Source organism: Zea mays, chromosome 5, assembly GCF_902167145.1.
Source record: "Zea mays cultivar B73 chromosome 5, Zm-B73-REFERENCE-NAM-5.0, whole genome shotgun sequence".
NCBI classification, from domain to species: Eukaryota; Viridiplantae; Streptophyta; class Magnoliopsida; order Poales; family Poaceae; genus Zea; species Zea mays.
Window position 1 is genome coordinate 26,435,980 of NC_050100.1, and position 19,764 is coordinate 26,455,743.

Sequence of the window (19,764 nt, forward strand, 5' to 3'; positions counted from 1 at the left end):
CATAGTTAATCATTACAAACATAAATGCACAGGATATAGCAAACTATCCTGTCTAACTAAGACTAACTAAGGGCGAGACTAACGCTAAGACTGTAGTTTCTAAGTATATATTTCGTATTAATTACAAGATCCAACAGCGTATTATATATAATCTCATCATGTTCATTGATTAGAGTTTGAGCAATAGCATAAAGCTAAACAATAATAATCCAACCCGAATAGGTAAACAAGGACATGGATAACAAAGCTAGTCAATCCTTAGGCATAAATGTGTAATGCGGGAGGTGAATTAAAGAATGAATAGGACAGAGATAGGTCGAGGGACACTTGCCTCCACCAACCGACTGCTGCTCAGGGGCTTCTCCTGCGAGTTCCTCGGGCTCTTCAACCGGATCGTTCTCTATGCGAGTGCAAACATATATACATCCATCCATTGAAATTAGGAAACCAACAATACACCATACAAGAGAACAAGTAGATTAAACATGCATAGAATATCACATACGATAATGAATTTACCATGGTTAGAAAGAGGCGGGGAAAGGTCTCGCGAGGGTTAAAGCTTATGCTCGAGGCGCGTTACGGGTAGGCGAATAACTAGACGTTACGCGCTCTAGTTCCAATTGGTTCTAACAAAAGGATTAGCTACATGCACTAATGTAAACGTGACCACTTTTAGTAGATTAACATTGAATCAGATAGACGATTAGCTATACAAATTAACTAATGTAACCAATTTCCAAATTGAGACTCCTATCTTATTAATATAAACAACGTGATTAGCGCGCATAGGATACGGGGGAGGGGGGGTAGACGAAGGCACGACGGCCGTGCCAAGGCACTGCGCATTACGCGGGCACGCGCGCGGGGCCGCACGCACGCGCCGCGAACTAGCCGTGCGCACGTCGGGGCCGCGCGCTAGCCGAGCTCAAGGCCGCGCGCCATAGGCACGCTGGGCCGAGCTCGAGACCGCGCCGGGGCCGTCACGACGCGAGCAAGGCACGGCAGGGCGAGCGGGCAAGCACGCCGGGGCAAGCGAGCACGGGCGAGCGAGGACGCCGCGGACCACGGCGGGCGAGGCACGGGCGGGGCGAGGACACGGCCGGCCACCACGCCGGGGCGGGGACGGCGCGACCGAGCCGGGCCGGGGCTTGCCGGGGACAAGCGCGGCGGGGGAGGCCGAGCCGGGCAAGGGACGTGGCGGCTCGCCGGAGGGGCGGCCGAGCCGGGGCGCGGCGGGGCCGGCGCGGGGCCAGGGCGGGCCGGGGCGCGGCCGGCGCGGGCGAGGGCGGGCGCGGGGCGGCTCGCCGGAGGGGCGGCCGAGGCCGGGCCGGGGCGGGGCGCGGCCGGCGTGGCCGCGGCGGGGCCGGGGCGAGCGCGCCCACGGCGCGTGGGAGGGCGCCGACGAGAGGGGGAAGGAGGAGGAAGGGGAGGGAGAAGAGGGGAGGGGGAGGGAGGGCCTCACCGGGGGCGAGGCGGGCGACGACGGCGCTAGGGCGGCGGCGGTTAGGGTTAGGGAGTGGGAGAGAGGGAGGGAGAATGACGGGTGGGGCCCACGGGGAGGGAAATTTTGGAAGAAAAAAAAGAAAGGGGAAGGGGGCGGCTGGGCCGCTTGGGCCCAAAGGGGGAGGGAGGCGCGGCTGCGCCGGCTGGGGTGGCCTACCGCGGGGGAGGGGGGGCGCGACTGGGCCGCCGCGGGGCCCACGCGGGAAGGGGGGGAAAGGCCGGCTGGGCCGCGCGCGCCAAGGGGGGGGGGAGAGAGGAAAAGGTTTTCCTTTTCTTCAATTTTAGATGAGTGATTTCCAAAATCTCAACCAAACAAAATAAATGCATAGCTCGGCATGGTGCGGCAAACAAAATAAAGCATTTTAGGGTTTTGCTTTACACGAGATCTAAAGCCAAAACCCGCTATAACTTTGGAAAAGATCAAAGTTTAGCGAGGGGAAAAGGGAAAAGGAAAGGGTAACACCCGAATTTGGCGAGTGAAGAAAAGAAAAAATTCAACTCAAAAATTCGGGGCGTTACATTTTACCTTTTAAGCGATAAGGCGTAAGGCGAGATGACACCTTAGTAATATATAAAAATAGGAAATAAAAATAGAAAATATAGGAATTGTCTCAAATAGATAGAGATAATAGTAGTAAATAGAGAGGGTGAAAGCAGAAGGAGCAGCCCAGCGCCCCAACCTAGTGCCCCAGCCCAACAAGGTAGCACGACTGGACAACCCAACAAAGAATATCAGCCTAAAGTCTAAGCTTGCAGCCCAGTAGCCCAAAGGCCAAACAGGGAGACACTATAAAACACATAATCCTAATCCTTCTTCCTTCCACGGCTGGCGGCTCCACCTCCAACAGTTCGACGGGAACTCTATGGAGCAGGGCCGACGCTCACCGCGTAGCCCAAAGGGAAGCTGGAGGGGAACTTCTCCCGCGTTGGTCGCCCGTCGCTTGGAGGAGCAGCCTAGAGAGGCGTAGCGCAGTCGCCCTCGCCGGAAAACCGCCGCCACCGCTGGAGATCCGGACTCCGGAGCACTTTCAACACATAGCCGCTTAAGGTACCCAGCCCTACATCCTTTCATGGCGTTTGCAGAGCGAAGCCTTAGAGACGCTCTAGGCGCCAAGGCGACGCCTTAGTCACGGACGTAAAGCGAGGCGGATGCCTTGCCCCTTATCCTCGCCTTACCGCTTAAGCGACGCCTTAACAACTATGGCTGCACCAACCAATTCAATCCAAAAGCAACTTAATATCGTATCAGAGCCAGATGTCTCGAGTTTGAATCTTGGTTAGCACAATTAAATACAATAATTGTTGCTCGCTCCTATATTCCACGACAGAGACCCAAAAGAGGTTTTGACGTGAGGGGGAGTGTTTGAATATAATATAAGTGAATTGTCCACCCATGTTAGATTGGACGCACTAACCAGTTCAACCCAAAAACTTAAGCTGATGGAAGGAGGTGGACAATTCACTTATAATGTATTATATTCTAACACTCCCCTCACGTCAAGCCTCTTTTGGGCCTCTAACGTGGAATATAGGAGCGAGCAACAATTATTTTATTTAATTGTGCTAACCAGGATTCGAACTCGAGACCTCTGGCTCTGATACCATATTAAGTTGCATGTACCAACCAATTCAACCCAAAAACTTAAGCTGATGGAAGGAGGTGGACAATTCACTTATATTATATTCTATCAATATCTAAAGAATTAAAACCCCCACGAAGCTTCCGTGGGAGGGACCTAGCAGCATGCTTCCACCAAGAGTTGAAGGAACTTGAGGAGTTCGGCGGCTGCACATCAGCCAAATTGAGGCTGCATAGCACCTGAGACCAAACTTCCCTAGCCAGCACACAAGAAGTGAGGAGGTGATATATAGTATCCTCATGCTGGTCACAAAAGGGGCAAGCTAATTGGTGCGGAAGACCACGCTTAGCCATCCGATCCGACGTCCAACACCGGTTATTGATGGCCAACCAGATGAAAAACTTGCAATTAAGGGGGGCTCCAGCACTTCCAAGTTCTCCAAGGAGAGACCCTGATAGTACCAAGGATCGAATTTCCAATGAAACTGGTTAGGGACATCCGGATGAAGGATAACGCCATCGACCAAGTCCCAGATCTGAAGGTACGCAACTAAAATTTGGACCTTCAGAGCGCCCTTAATATCTGAAACCCAGTGCCTATTGTTAAGTGCCTGGCTCACTGTACGCCTTTTCACCACTCTGGAAGGAATTAATTTAAAGAGATTAGGCACAAGTTCAGATATGGTCTTGCCTTACACTCAGCGATCAGCCCAAGGTGTTCTCCCCATTGCCAATGGGAAAATTTACCGCTGCATCAAAGATTGCACGAACTATTTTTGGAACCTGCAGAGGCAAATTAGTCCACGGCCGAGTACTGTCAGTTTTGTGTAACCAAAGCCACTTGACATGCAGCACCCAACCAAGACGTTCCAGGTTATGCACTCCAAGGCCGCCATACATAATTGGCATCTGAACCCGTGACCAAGACACCATACAATTACCACCTTGAGCTTGCTCCTGTCCTTTCCATAAGAAACCCCTTCTCTTCTTATCAATAGCCTTGATCACCTAACGAGGAAGGTCAAAGCTATCATTGAGTAAATTGGGGTTGCAGTTAGCACAACTTTGACCAACACAAGTGTTAGAATAGGAACCCATACCCTAATCAGGGGTTGGGAGTGATATTAAATAGAGAGAGTAACTGGGCCAAGGCCCATTACACAGGGGTATAACGGTCATTACACAGGGAATAACACAAACCCTAGACGGGTAGTCTAACACCCCCCCGCAGTCACAACTCTATCCTGTACAGATGTTGAGACTGGATCGGAAGTCTAAAAAGACACTCGACGGTAACCCCTTGGTGAAGATGTCGGCGAACTGAAGCGTGGTGGGGACGCTGAGAACGCGGACGTCACCGGCAGCGACACGCTCGCGGACGAAGTGCAGGTCGACCTCCACATGCTTCGTGCGCTGATGCTGCACGGGGTTGGTGGAGAGGTAGACCGCGCTGACGTTGTCGCAGTAGACGAGGGTGGCGCGCTGGAGGGGACTGTGAAGCTCGTGGAGGAGCTGGCGCAGCCAGGAGGCCTCGGCCACGCCGTTGGCCACGACACGGTACTCGGCCTCAGCGCTGGAGCGAGAGACGACGGGCTGCCTCTTGGCGGCCCAAGAGACGAGGTTGGCGCCCAGGAAGACGGCGTAGCCGGAGGTGGACCGGCGCGTGTCGGGACAGCCAGCCCAGTCAGCGTCGGTGTAGACCACGAGCTCCGACGTCGGGGATGGGCGGAGTAGGAGGCCGTAGTCGAGGGAGCCGCGGAGGTAGCGTAGAATCCGCTTGAGCGCAGTGAGATGGGGCTCCCGCGGAGTGTGCATGTGCAGGCACACCTGCTGGACGGCGTAAGCGATGTCGGGCCTGGAGAACGTGAGGTACTGGAGCGCGCCGGTGAGGCTCCGGTAGGACGTCGCGTCGGCGACCGGAGGCCCGTCGTCCTCAGAGAGCTTCGCCTGAGTGTCGACAGGCGTGGTGCAGGGCTTGCAGTCAGACATGCCAGCCCGCTCCAGGATGTCGATGGCGTACTGGCGCTGGTGGAGGAAGAGACCCTGAGGCCGACGTTCGGCGGTGACGCCGAGGAAGTGGTGGAGGGGCCCCAGGTCCTTCATCGCGAACTCCCGCTGAAGGGCGACGATCGTGCGGTGAAGGAGGTCGGCGGTGGATGCCGTGAGCACAATGTCGTCGACGTAGAGCAGGAGGTAGACGGTGTCGTCGCCGCGCCGGTAGATGAACAGGGACGTGTCCGACTTGGCCTCGACGAAGCCGACGGAGGCCAGGTAGGAGGCGAAGCGGCTGTACCAAGCCCGTGGCGCCTGCTTGAGGCCGTACAGGGATCGGTTCAGCCGGCAAACCAGGTCCGGACGGTCAGCGTCGACGAAGCCGGTGGGCTGGCTGCAGTAGACAGTCTCCGTCAGAGTGCCATGGAGGAAGGCATTCTTGACATCGAGCTGATGGATCGCCCAGTCGCGGGAGAGGGCGAGGGAGAGGACGGCGCGAACAGTGGCGAACTTGACGACAGGGCTGAAGGTCTCGTCGTAGTCCACTCCGGGGCGCTGGGTGAAGCCCCGAAGGACCCAACGGGCCTTGTAGCGGTCGAGGGAGCCGTCCGAGGTCAGCTTGTGGCGAAATAGCCACTTGCCGGTGACCACGTTGGTGCCTGGTGGACGCGGCACCAGGTCCCAAGTGTGGTTGGCCAAGAGGGCCGCGTACTCCTCCTCCATAGCGCGACGCCAGTGTGGGTCGGCGAGGGCAGTGCGAACGGAGGAGGGTACCGGGGAAGCGTCGGGTGGAGTGCTGGTCGTAGCGGCTGCCAGGATGAGCCGGTCGACGGGGCGGAGAACGCCAGCAGCGCGTCGAGTCACCATCGGGTGGACGTGCCCGGGGTCGCGATGGATGGCGACCGGGTGGTATACGGATGACTCGGAGTGAGCCACCGGAACGTCGGGAGCGGCTGGAGGGGCCGGCTCACGGCGGTGATAGACGACGGCGGGGTCGGCGAATCGGGCCGCGCTCGTCGATGGGCACGCGTCGGGGGGCGCCGAGGTAGTGGCGTGGCCGCGGCGATGGTAGACGAGGGCGGGGTTGGCGAATCGAGCCGGAGTCGACGGGGCCGCGCGCGGCGCAGGCGGGGTCGACGGGGCCGCGCGTGGTGCAGGCAGGATCGTCGGGGCCGCGCGTGGCGCAGGCGGGGTCGACGGGGCCGTGCGTGGTGCAGGCAGGACCGACGGGGCCGCGCGTGGCGCAGGCGGGGTCGACGGGGCCGCGCGTGGCGCGGAAGAGGTCGTGGGGGCCGCACGAGGAGCAGGTAACGGCGCAAGACGGGGAGCCGAAGGTGGGGGAGGAATCGGATCGGACTCGAGGAGGGAGTCAAGATCGGTGGGTGGGGTGGAGCCAGCAAGGGGAAACACATCTTCGTCAAAGACGACATGACGAGAGATGATGATGCGGTGGGAGGTGAGGTCCAGACACCGGTACCCCTTGTGGTCAGGGGAGTAGCCAAGGAATAGACAGCGGGTGGAGCGAGGAGAAAGCTTATGTGGAGCGGTAGCGGAAGTGTTAGGGTAGCAGGCACAGCCGAACACGCGAAGGTGGTCATAGGAAGGGGTTGTGCCGTAAAGGGCGAAGTGGGGGGTAGGGTGGCGTACCGCCTTCGAGGGAAGACGGTTGAGGAGGTGGGTGGCAGTATGCAGGGCCTCTGCCCAGTAGCTGGCAGGGAGAGACGCCTGGAAGAGGAGACAGCGGAGCATATTAGTGGTGGTGCGGATCATGCGTTCGGCTCGGCCGTTCTGGGCAGAAGTGTAGGGGCACAAGAGACGCAACTGGACGCCATGAGTGAGGAAGAAGGAGCGAGAGGCGTTGTTATCGAACTCGCGGCCATTGTCACACTGCAGAGCACGGACCGGGCGACGAAACTGAGTGGATACCCAGGTGAAGAAGTGTGTGAGGGTGGTGAATGTGTCCGACTTCAACCGAAGCGGGAAGGTCCAGAGAAAATGGGAAAAATCATCCAAAATCACCAGATAATATTTATAACCAGAAAGACTGAGTACAGGGGAGGTCCAAAGGTCACAATGAACTAGATCAAAAGCCTGCTCAGCCCGAGAAGAAGAAGTAGTAAATGGGAGACGAGTATGTCGGCCTAACTAACAAGCATGACAAAGACCCTCAAAATGTCCCCTACTACATGAAGGATCGAGACTACTGGTAATCTTGGTCATGACGTCGGGTCCAGGATGGCCGAGACGTCGATGCCATGTGGTGGAGGAGGTGGTGGAGACCAAGGCAGGAGGTGGAGACACGCCGGCGGTGGAGGGCTGGAGCGTGTAGAGAGGCCCCGAGCTGTCACAGCGGGCGAGAAGGGTCCTGGTGGCCAGATCCTTCACAGAAAAACCAGAGGGGTCAAACTCAATGGAACAGGAGTTGTCAGTAGTGAATCGACGAACAGAAAGAAGATTGTGGGTGATGTGGGGAGCTACGAGAACATCGTTGAGGTAAAACGGCCCAGGGAGAACCGAGGCACCTACTGAGGTGACTGGCAGAGTGGAACCGTTTCCAACGACGATCGAGGATGGGTGAGAGGGGAGGGGGGATGAGAGCGAGAGAGCGTGCCTGCCGTGGGGGTGGTGTGGTACGAGGCACCGGAGTCGATCACCCAGTCGGAGGGGGGTGGGGTCATTGCCATGGTGCTGAAAGCAGCAGCGAGGGAGGTGCTGTCCCAACCACCAGCCGGCGGGGACCAAGGCGTCGAGGTGTGGGTCCCCGGGGGCAGGAGCGCGGGCGGAGCCTGGGGCACGACGGGAACACCATAAGGAGGTGCGCCGTAGTGAGGTGTAGTCAGGAGGGCGGGCGCCGGAGGACGGGGGGTACTCGGTGCCTGGCCCGGCCACATGGCGATGGTCCCGGTCCAGGGGTTGTAGAAGGACGGCCACGCGTGGCCGCCACCCCGGCCGGAGGGACCACCACGAGAGGAGCCGCCGCTCCCACGGCCGCCCTTGCGGGAGCGACGACCCCCGTCGGTCGTGGAAGTCGGACGAGGGGCCGTCGGGACGGTAGGTGGGGGGCGGGTGGGAGCCCCGGTCGACGGAGGACGGGTGGCCTGGCCCCCTGAAGGCGGCTGACCACTGGTGGGAGCGCTGTAGAGGGCCGAGGCAGGAGTGGGTGCCTCATTCGCCATGGTGAGCTCCTCGAGGAGAAGCTCGTTCCGCACGGCGTGGAAGGTGGGGAAGGGCACACTCCTCTTGATGAGAGCCTTCAGGTGGCCGTAGCGGGGGCTGAGGCCACGCAGGAGGTTCAGCACCAAGGTACGATCGGCAACTGGCTCACCGAGATCGCGGAGAGAGTCAGCGAGGCCCTTCATCTGGCGGCAGTATTCGCCCACGGAGAGGTCCCCCTGAGAGAACAGGTGGAACTGGGCGTCGAGGTGGAGTGCCCGAGCATCCCGATTCCCGAGGAACTGGTCCTCGAGACCGAGCCATGCCTGGCGCGCAGTGTCCGCCTGGTCGCGGATGATGTCCTGTAGCTCCACGGTGATGGTGCCGTGGAGCCACGAGAGGACAACGCTGTCCATGAGGCACCAGGAGCGAGGCGACGGAGTGTCGTGGTCGACGAGGACGTGGTCGTCAAGGACGAACCGCCGCAGCGTGAGAAGGACCTGTCCTCGCCACCGGGGGTAGTGGGAGGACGCCGGATCCAACACCACGGACACGAGGGCCCGGATGTTGTGCAGGCCGGCGGCTTGAGCGTGGAGAGCAGCGATGAGGTCGGCGTCGACGTCAGAGGCGTGGGGGTCCTCTGGGGGCGCCGCATCGGCGAGTGTCGGACGGCCGAGGAGGCTCTGCGTGGTGGCCATCTGGGTGGTCAGAGCGGCGCCCAGGGCACGCTCACGCTCCAGGGCGAGGGAGGCAGCGCGCTCGCGCTCCCGCGAGGCCGTCACAGCGGTCTGGATCGTGGCGAGGGTGCCGACGAGCGGGGAGTCGGTGGAGGGCGCGACTCGGTGACTCCAGGTGGGTGAAGCGAAGGCGGGAAAGCCCGGTGGTGAGCTGCGACGCAGGGGCAGCGGGGAGGAGGCGTGGATCGGACCAAGGCCGGCGATGTAGGGGGCCCCCCCATGGGTGAGCTCGCTGCTGGGAGCAGCAGGGGCGATGGGGGGGTGTGTGCCAGGGCCGGTGATGTCCCCGACGTGGAATCCGGCCGTGGTGGCAGCAGGGGCGTCCATCGGGCGTTGACGCAGCAGGGGGACGGGCGTCGGGCGCTGGTGGCGCGGCTCCTGGCGAGGTCGGCGGCGCAGTGCTGTGCAGTGCGCGCGGGGACGCACGACAGCTGGCCGGGCGCGGCGCGGACCTGGGCGCGAGGCGGCCTGGCGCTGGGCGGCGTCGGGGTCGGCGCTTGGGCTGCACGGCTCCCTGGCGCGAGTCCAGCCGGGGTCGCGTCCAGCGGCGGCCGTCCAGGGCGTGCCTGGACGAGGGGCAGAGAGCGGCGACTGCTGCTCCTGGCGGCGCGACGAGCCGCGAGATTGGGGGCAGGGCGGGCGGCTCGGCGGTGGGGAAGGGGAGGGAGGTAGAGGGCCGGCGGCTGGAGGAGGGGCCGGCGGCCGAGGGAGGGAGGAGGCCGGCGGCGCTGGCTGCGTGGAGGCCGGCGGCGGCTACAGTGGAGGGAAAAACCTCCTGGCGGCTGTGGCTGCTCGGGGAGAGGAAAAAAGGCTAAACCTAGCTGATACCATGTTAGAATAGGAACCCATACCCTAATCAGGGGTTGGGAGTGATATTAAATAGAGAGAGTAACTGGGCCAAGGCCCATTACACAGGGGTATAACGGTCATTACACAGGGAATAACACAAACCCTAGACGGGTAGTCTAACAACAAGGCGACCTGCTTTATTCAAGAGTGGAGCTTTCCAACCCGGGAGTTTATTCGCCACTTTATCTATCAGGGACAACCACTCATTCTTGGAAGGTTTGCGGATAGAAAGAGGTAGTCCCAAATATGTAGTAGGAAAATCAGCAACTCCACAGGAAAGAACATCCAAAATGAGGGCCAAATCTTGATCTGTGCATATCTCTCAGACAAGAGGCATGCCCAAAATACTCTAGCAGATCCTTAACCATGAGAAGGTCATTCCTTGAGGGTCTCAAAAAAGAACCACGTCATCTGCATAAAGGGAGATCCAGTGTTGGTTATGGCCGCCAACAAGTGGAAGCAACATATTCTCCTCGCTGGTCTTAACTATCAGAGTTGAGCACGTCCATGACAAGGACAAAAAGCATGGGATAGAGGATCACCCTTTCTCAGCCCCGAAGATGGGAAATTGGCTGGCCGGGAACCCCATTCACCAAAATCTGAGTGGATGCGGTGGAAAGCAGCAAGCAAATGAGATCACACCATTTCTGACCTAACCCCAACTGTTGTAAAACCTCCAACAAGGACCAAGAGACAGAGTCAAGCACCTTCGAAATATCGAGTTTGAGCAGAATGTGAGGTTCTTTGCTCCTGTGAAACGATCTGGCTAGTTGCTGAACAAAGAGAATGATTGTGAATAATACGACCTTGGATGAATGCACATTGATTCGCAGCCACTAGTCCCAGAAGAAGGGGTGCCAGCCGGTTAACAAGGACCTTCATGATTATCTTTGCAAAACTGTGAATAAGACTGATAGGCTAGAAGTCTTTGAGTGTCAACACATCGGCTTTCTTTGGCAGCAAAGAGATAAAAGCTGAATTAAGCAATCTAAAATTGAAGACATGACCCCTATGAGTAATAGCCAAGGCCAGCATCACGTCACTCCCAATGATATACCAACAAGACTTGTAAAAACGACCGGTAAAGCCATCCGGGCTAGGAGCTTTATCCATGACCATGCTTCTGATGGCCAGACGTTTAATGAGAACGACTCGTCAAGCGAAGAAAGGTCATGCTGATGTTGATGGAAAACCGAGAGGTCCAAAGAAAAAAAATTCTTTCCTCAGCAGAACCAAGTAAGTTTCCAAAGAAATTGAACGATGCATCTTGCATCCCCTCCCGCGAAACCACCACCTGGTCATCCACCTCTAGCTTAGCAATGAAGTTCTTTTTCTTCATGTAACGAGCACAAGCGATTGAGTAGGAACGACCACAACAACAATTTTTTTAGCAAGCCAAAGGCGAGGTTGCTGAGCGAGCCTCAGCACCATCATCCATAAACCAACCAAAGATGGCAGCGAAAGCAGCTAAATGAGCATCAATGGTGGGGTTACCAAACAACCTGCTATATTGGTCTTGCACAGCTTGATCAATCTTCTCCATAGCCATGAGACCCAAGCTCTTGCAAATCCTCTTCCGTGCCTTAGTGACCAGGGGTCCAGGTGAGCAAGGGCCAACCCCAGCCACCCGCCTGCTATGCCGAGGGGCGAGGGCAGTCGGGGCGGTGGGCCTTGACCCGACGAACCGAAGCAGGAGGACATGGGAGAAGCTAGTCCATCGGTTTGGTGACTGCCTCGATGAAGCGCTGCCTTGGCTTGGGGAGGGGAGGGCGGCTCCTCGAGCACGAAGGAAGCCGCACTGCCAATGAACGTCGCCTTGGTAGCAGAGCCAACATGAGGCAACAACGTCGCCCGGGGAATCAAGCCACTAGCCAAGTGGCACCTAGGCCCCAGCCGGGAATGCACGAGGTCACGAGTCTCGCCCGTCGTCGGTGTGGGGCCGCTGCCGGATTCGGGTGCCGCATTGCCTCTAGGATGACCATGGCGTTGCCGCTAGCTCCGATGACATCGTCCGTCGTCCCCTTGAGGCGGAGGTGGAGGATCCACAGAACTCGGCGGTGAGGGTGGGGTTGACGTAGAAATTTGACGTTAATGGCAGGAATGCCCCTGATTTCGACGTTAATGGCCATGGGCAGAGCCGTGCCAGAAGCATGGAGGAACTGGGACCAGCGGGCCACATGCAACCTTAGGGAGGGGGTGATCACCGACTGCCCTCTGTCGAACACCCGAACGGCCTTAGCCTCATCCGGCAGGGTGAGCAGGAGCTCATCATGAGAAAGGCGTTGAAAAGCCAACAAATCTTCAGACAGACCATGCCATTGAACGAGAATAGCAGAGATGTCCTCCACCGAAGCATCCACCGAGTTGCCGACGAGGGTGATGACGAGAGCCCAATGCAGTGAAACCTCTCGGCCCTCCAGTTTGGCCAAGCGAGCAAGGATGCGCCACGGGCACAAACCCGAAACCGGAGTGGCAGGATGAGGGGATTCCCCGCGACGATCATCATCCGACGAGGAGGACGAAGAGGGAGCATGGTGGCGCTGGCTTGACCGGTTACATCTGTGTGAATGCCGCCTGCGGGGACGCGCGCCACCGGACTCGAGAGAACTAGACCCGCCGGCCGCCGCAGACGTCACACTAACTTCGTGCGCGTGGCCAGAAGGGGGAGCCGCCATAGGGGCTCCTCCTGGCACGGGGTTACGATCAAAACGTCGCCACTTCAACTTCCGCAGAGGAGCCACCCATCCGGGATAGCCCGCCGCCCGGTGGTCGGTCGACCCGCAGAGGTGGCAGCGGGAGCGGCGACGACAAGAGGCCGCACGATGGGATGTTGAAAGGCAGTTGAAGCACCGCCCGCGCAGGTCTGCCGGGACGGGACGACGTGGACGAGGTGGTGGGCGAAGACGCTTCCCTCGCGACTGACAGCTTTCGTACACCTGCCAGCCCTCACCCACACCACTAGAGCGAGGCGGGGGAGGAGCCAGCGAGATCGAGGCCGCCGCAGCCGCGGGAGCAAGCGGTGAAGGTCACCGCTCGCCGAGGAGAGGGCCTCTCGGTAAGAAAGATGCGGAATGCGGACGTCGGAGCGGGGGCTAGAGTCGATCCATCTCTGATACTTGGACCTGCCCACCGGAACATGGGAAAAGGGCGCCTCCAGGGGTGGGACGGCTGCACGGGGAGGTGTGCAGCCCTTGAGGTGGCCGTCGGGCCCGGAGTGGGCGCCGGCGTGCGTTTGTGGAGGGGAGCGGAGGCACCACGGGAGGGAGGGGGTGCATCGGGTTTCCAATCGGAAGATGAACCCTGAATGTCGTGTTCGATAATTTGCTCTGATTCTGCTTGATGCTTTTCTAGCTCTCCCCTTTTTCTGAAGGGACATGGCAGCTTGCCCCAGGGACATTTTATGACATGTACCCTACCAATAAAGGGGTACCATTTGATAGTCATAGATTAGGTTCAGTACATATTTACAAAAATGTGTTGTAGCATAGTGCTATTACAGTTGTAGGCCCGTCGCACACACAAGTGAACTGGAGCACAGTGCCATAGAAGTTATAGGTTTGACAAACTTATAACATTTTAGCACGATAGCCATCACATTCCAAATGCTAAGTTTCAGGGATAAAGCTGCAGATGTAAGTCGTTGCTACACCTACATGAACATTCTAAATGAATTTCCTATCTATCTCAATGTGTTTCTATGCTTGATCCTATGTGTTGAACTGTTGAAACACCAAATGCATGGTATCCTAAATTTGGCAATTCATCAAATTATATATTTTTTAATGTAGGGTTGGAAGAACTGTGCATAGTCTTGGAATATGCTATCATCTTCAACTCAAGCTTGCTCAAGCCCAGACATGTTATGAGGTAACGTTTTGTTGCCTCATGAGTTATTCTTCTTTGTTTAGATTTTATAGTTTCTTCTGTAATTTTGCTATGCAACACAGTTTGAAAAGTTTGTTTTTGTCTTTTTTGGTGAATATCATTAAACAGTTTGAAAACAGACCGCATGCAATAGTTTGTAGGAATGACAATATCTGTTACCTTTGATGGGAATCATAATCTAAGAAATTTGTAAATCTGTGCAAAATTTTGCATGCTAATACTCTGTTCAAGCTGCAAGTGAGCGAATGGACATTTTTGTAGGCAGCTTTTTGTTTGAGGCATGCTAGTCCTCACTATATGCATCATTATCATGATACACAGAATGAAATTTAGTAACGAAGTCACAGTAGGGGAGATCCTTGATGTATTTTTCTCATGAAGTTGTGAAAGGCTAATTGAACTGTTTCCATTGTAGCATTATACCCTTTGTGTCAACTGCTGCTATACTTTCTGCACTTAATTTTTTCATTCCAAGTCTTGAACTTAATTTTTTTCATTCGAAGATTTGAACTTGCTTCTTATACCCTTTTCTGTTTGTTGTTTCCCCCCTTTTGCAGCGTGCTTTGAAGGTACCACACCTCAACTTTTTGTGCTCTTGCTTATTTATGTTTAACATTTATTCTTGAAATTTTGTGCCTCTGTCATAATTGATACCAATGTGATATTCCACAATAACAATATTTGAGTTATGCTATACTATCATCTTACTTGACCATACTTATAATTGTCCATTTTTGGTTGATCGCATACAAATAGGTTAAAATATAACCTTTCAGAACTATACGAATATATGTTGTCATCTTCTGTCACTCTGCTGCTTAACACCTGTACCCATTCAATGAAAGCATCAAAGCATGGTAGCAAAACAATGGAAATGTAAATGTGCTTGTAATTCACTTGTTGAAGTATGCAATTTATCTTTTTTTAATTGCCATCTGTAGATAGAAGGACGTGTTCTGGGGGTTGGTCACCCAGAGTATTCAAGTACAATGTACAGTCTAGCCAAGGTACTAGTGCTGTTTTGCTCTTAAACTTACTGTTTTGTTTTTTAGATTAGTGATTCTTATGTGATCTATCACCTTCCCGACGAAGGTATCCAACAAGGACACTGCTGCTCCCTTTGTGCTGTTTAAGTTATTGTTTTCTGGATTCTGATTTCGTGTCAATAATCTTTCTCATGAAATCACTGTCTCATACATGCGTAAGAACCCGGCGGATACAGCAGCAGCAGATGTTTGCACATGCAGCAGTGACACTATGCCAACAATTTAATATAGTTTATCAACTATTTACTTGTAGTTTGTTAATATCTTTTATGTTTTGTTTTGAGTTTCTTTTAACTTTTGGGCTATAATTCATTTATAGGACATAATCAAGCCTTTGTACCAACATGATTATTCTAATAACAATTATGATTTTTTTGCTAATCAAGAACAATTATGGATATATTATGACCCTTAGTTTTGGTATTATGACATGAGGATGTAAGAACTAAGAAGTGTCATGTATCATGTATTTTTGTATGTTTCTAATATTGCCTTTAGTTTTGATTGATATAATCACAATTTTTTATCCCCTAATTTGATTTTTAATAATACAATACAAGTCCGTGAAGTAGTCATCATAAGAGGAAAATGAATATACATTGATATACTATTCTGACTCCGTAACACCGTTGTTCATAAAGTATTTGCGGCTACCCTGTCCTATCTAGCATAACATATGTGACACTTACTATGTCCGGATTTATTTATCCATACTTGTTAGAGTATGCATTCTTGTATTGGGCATGGTCTTTGTATACAACTCTTTAGGGGTGCTACTATATGCATACCTTATCTAGTTAATTAAACTATTCGTCTTCCTCCAATATGGTATCAGAAGGTTTTCGCTGCCCAAACCATAGCCACCGGCCCTCACCCCACCTTTTACCGGTCGCCGCTGGCCATGGTTGCCCACCCGCCTCTCCTCCTAGGCGTGGTCTTCCCCCTCCCATCGTCTTCTCTGTTGGATGACTGAATGAAACCCTAGCTACAGTCATGAGTACAAATATGGAACCCTAATAGGCCAGCAAACATACGGCCCATTTATACACCCATATACATAATACTCTAACACCCCCCGCAGTCGAAACTCTAGCCACCGCAGATGTTGAGACTGGACCTAAACTCCGCAAACACGGTCGTCGGAAGCCCCTTGGTGAAGATGTCGGCGAACTGGGAGGCGGTCGGGACGTGGAGGACGCGAACATCTCCACAGGCGACCCGCTCGCGGACAAAGTGAAGATCAATCTCGACATGCTTCGTGCGCTGGTGTTGGAGGGGGTTGGTGGAGAGGTAGACGGCGCTGACGTTGTCGCAGAAAACGAGGGTGCTCCTGGCCAGCAGACTGTGGAGCTCTTGGAGCAGCTGATGGAGCCAGGCCGCCTCAGCCACGTCGTTTGCCACGTTGCGGTACTCGGCGCTGGAGCGGGAGACGACCGACTAGCGTTTCGATGACCAGGAGATGAGGCTGTCCCCTAGGAACACGACATAGCCCGAGGTGGACCGCGTGTGTCTGGAGAGCCCACAAAGTCGGCATCGCTGTAGACGTGAAGCTCCGGGGTCGAGGATCGGCGGAGAAGGAGCCCGAAGTCGATGGTGCCACGCAAGTACCGCAGGATGCGCTTCATCGCGGTGAGGTGCGGCTCCTGAGGGTCGTGCATGTGGAGGCACACTTGCTGGACGACGTAGGCGATGTTTGGCCGGGTGAAGATGAGGTAATGCAGGGCCCAACAAGGCTCCGGTAGCCGGTTGGATCGGCGACAGGGGGGCCCACGGCGGAGACCTTTCCCTGCGTGTCCATCGGAGTCGCGCAGGGCTTGCACTCGGCCATGCCAGTGCGCTCGAGGAGGTCGACGGTGTATTGCGTTGGTGAAGGAACATGCCCTGGGGCCGGCGCTCGATGGTGACCCCAGGAAGTGGTGGAGGGCCCTGAGGTCCTTCATCGCAAACTCCTGCTGGAGGCAGGAGATGATGCGATGCAGGAGCCCAGGGGAGGAGGCGGTGAGCACGATGTCGTCGACGTAGAGGAGGTACGCAGTATCCGGACCGCGACAGAGGATGAACTGGGACGTGTCCGACTTGGCCTCGATGAAACCCTGCGAACACAAGAAGGTGGCGAAGTGACTGTACCAAGCCCGAGGGGCCTGCTTGAGACCGTAGAGGGACTTGTTGAGCTTGCAGACCATGTCTGGGTGAGCAGGGTCGACAAACCCAACGGGCTGAGTGCAGTAGACCGTCTCCGTCAGGGTGCCGTGGAGGAAGGCGTTCTTCACGTCGAGTTGGTGGACCGGCCAGTCCCTGGACAGAGCTAGAGTCAGAACAGTCCGGATATCTAGAGTGGAGGACGAGTAGATTTTGCCTTTGTGTCTATTTTCAGAAGGATGGAGACATCGATGAGGATGTCAGTCATAGAATTAAAGCTGGATGGTTGAAGTGGCGGCAAGCGGCGGGTGTCTTATGCGACCCCCGGGTGCCACACAAACTAAAAGGCAAATTCTACAGGACAACAATCCGGCCGGCTATGTTGTATGGAGCAGAATGTTGGCCCACTAAAAGACGACATGTCCAACAACTATGTGTGGCAGAGATGCGTATGTTGCGCTGGATATGTGGCCACACAAGGAGAGACCGAGTCCGGAATGATGATATACGAGAGAGAGTAGGAGTGGCGCCAATTGAGGAGAAGCTTATGCAACATCGTTTGAGATGGTTTGGACATATCCAACGAAGATCTGAAGAGGCACCAGTGCATATCGGAATAATTAGGCGTCCCGAGAATGTGAAGAGAGGTAGAGGTCGACCAACCTTGACGTGGACAGAGGCTGTGAAGAGGGACCTGAAGGAGTGGAATATTGATAAAGAGCTCGCCGTGGATAGGAAGGGGTGGAAGTGTGCAATTCACGTGCCAGAACCTTGATTTATAGTTTCGCTTTTCCTCTTTAATCGTTTGACCTTTTCTTGTGCCCATTTAGATCTTGCTGGTTCTTGTGGGTTTTATCTCTTTTATGTGTTTCCCCGTTTCGTCGTTTTTCGGTTCTCCTTTGCCTTTGTTTCCCCTTTTTTTCTTTGGGGGTTGAGCTCTGAGGTTTTCATACGGGGTTTCATCTCTAGCCTACCCCAACGTGCTTGGGACAAAAAGGCTTTGTTGTTGTTGTTGTTGTTGTGTCTATTTTCATGCTAGCTTCAAAATTATGTCTTGGTGACCTTTTTTAACTAGAGTGGAAATTGATGTGTTTAAGTCCATAGGCTATGAGCCTATGATGGATTGTTGTATTTGATGTGTAAGTCGATATGTGGCCATATCACATGTGGTTGCATACTTGTATTGCATATTAATATTTTGGATTTATGGACTGCTGCCTAGATTAGACATGGAGATATGGAATGGAAGTATTAAACTATGAACTATGAAAGTGGTTTAAATATTTATTTTCTTATTTTACAATGTATGCTATTGTTATATATATGTTTATACACTTCTATGCTTGTATGCTCATGGATTCTTGTTTTTTGTTAGTATGGCTCACGAGCTTATCGAGCCAGGTCGAGCTGGCTAACGAGTCGAGCCGAGCTGGACTTTTAGCTCGTTGTTATATTGAGTAGAGCCGAGCTGGCTCGTTACACTAACGAGCTAGAACGAGCCGACCAAAACGAGCCGAGCTGGCTCATTATCCAGCCCTAGATGCTACTACATGTATCCCATATCTAGTTAATGGAACTATTCATCTTCCTCCAATAATAGCCAAGCAGAGTACGCTTACCATTTGTACCATTCTTTTTTGTTACCATTTCCTCTTCATTGCAGAAGAAATGATTTCAAAATAATAACCAGACACTTTATGTAGTTAACCATGAATTAAAATTGGTCTCTTCTAACTCTGAATTTGGGTTTGGTCCCATAATCGAACTCATTTTATGCCCTTAGGTGCTCAGTCTACAAGGAAAAAGAAAAAATGCAGAATGCCTTATTGAAGAGTCTATTAGAATACTTGAGGTATGTTTACCATTTTTAGTTTCTAGGTTTGAATCCACCAATTATGCATGCAATTGTTTCATGAAGGTTATGCCATTGACTTAGGAAGCTGGGCTTGGCGATTCACTAACATGTTTACGAAGAATGGTCTCTCTCTCTAGAGTAAGCATCTATTCTGAAATTTGGCATGGGGAGTTATGCATTTTTTTGCATCATTAAGTTATTCATATGTGTAGAAAATATTTTCTGTATTTAAATTCAAATTATCAAATGCTTTCAATCCAAACTTTCAAGTGCTTGACATTTTACAACTGAAGTGTCACTAAAATTTTATATAAGTTGCAGCAGTAGTTTCAATATAGTGGAAACTCAATCTGATAGGTTTTATGCATTCAAACAGGATGCTTGAACCCCCAAAATAGTTTGTCTACACTTATCTTTGTATATTTTTATAGTTCATGGAAGCGTTTCGTTCAATAGATTTAGCATGTTTATGCATGATTAATTTAAGGGAAATGATTTTTTCGGAGGCAATGGTTTGGAACTGGAAAACTGAAGGTAGTGCCTAAAATGTAACCTCGCTGGAAATCTATCAATGCCAACGAATTTGGCATGTTTTAAAATCTTGTATTGGACTTCAATTAAGGGGTGTTTGAAAGGATTCTTAACAAATGATAACTAGTTTTTATAGATATAATATAAATAATTGGCACACATGTTGTAGTGTATAAGTGGATTGACTACCTTCTCTCATGAGCTTAAGCTTTTGAGTTGAACTGGTTAGTGTGTCCACTCTAACATGGTATCAAAGCCAGAGGTCTCGAGTTTGAATCCTGACAGAGGCTTTATGTCGGGTACCTGGGAACTAGGAACCAGATACCTCCCTCCGGTCCATATTGCCGAGCAAGCCTGCGAGGCGGAGCAGCCGACCAGGTCCCTGTCGAGCAAGCCCACGAGGCGGAGCGGCCGACCAGGTCGTTGCCGAGGAACTTGGCGAGGCGGAGATCCAAGTCCAATACTACTGACCCACGCCAACCACGACAGGAT

The 19,764-nt window shown here is 53.6% G+C and overlaps 1 protein-coding gene across 4 annotated transcripts in view; it reads left to right on the plus strand.

Annotated features, from left to right (window-relative positions):
* The window catches only part of LOC100192003 (uncharacterized), an 83,289-nt gene that overhangs the window by 25,915 nt on the left and 37,610 nt on the right, over positions 1–19,764 (plus strand). For 3 of the 4 annotated variants that reach the window (XR_002269392.1, XM_008682781.2, NM_001137427.1), the window contains exons 6-10: positions 13,605–13,683; positions 14,259–14,270; positions 14,643–14,708; positions 18,670–18,738; positions 18,823–18,879. Coding sequence is in view for 3 of the 4 variants with exons in the window: in XM_008682781.2 (XP_008681003.1) it covers positions 13,605–13,683; positions 14,259–14,270; positions 14,643–14,708; positions 18,670–18,738; positions 18,823–18,879 (283 nt within the window). In the remaining variant the exon portion in view is untranslated. The remainder of the gene's footprint in view (positions 1–13,604; positions 13,684–14,258; positions 14,271–14,642; positions 14,709–18,669; positions 18,739–18,822; positions 18,880–19,764) is intronic. The other variant, XM_008682782.2, reaches the window with a different exon arrangement.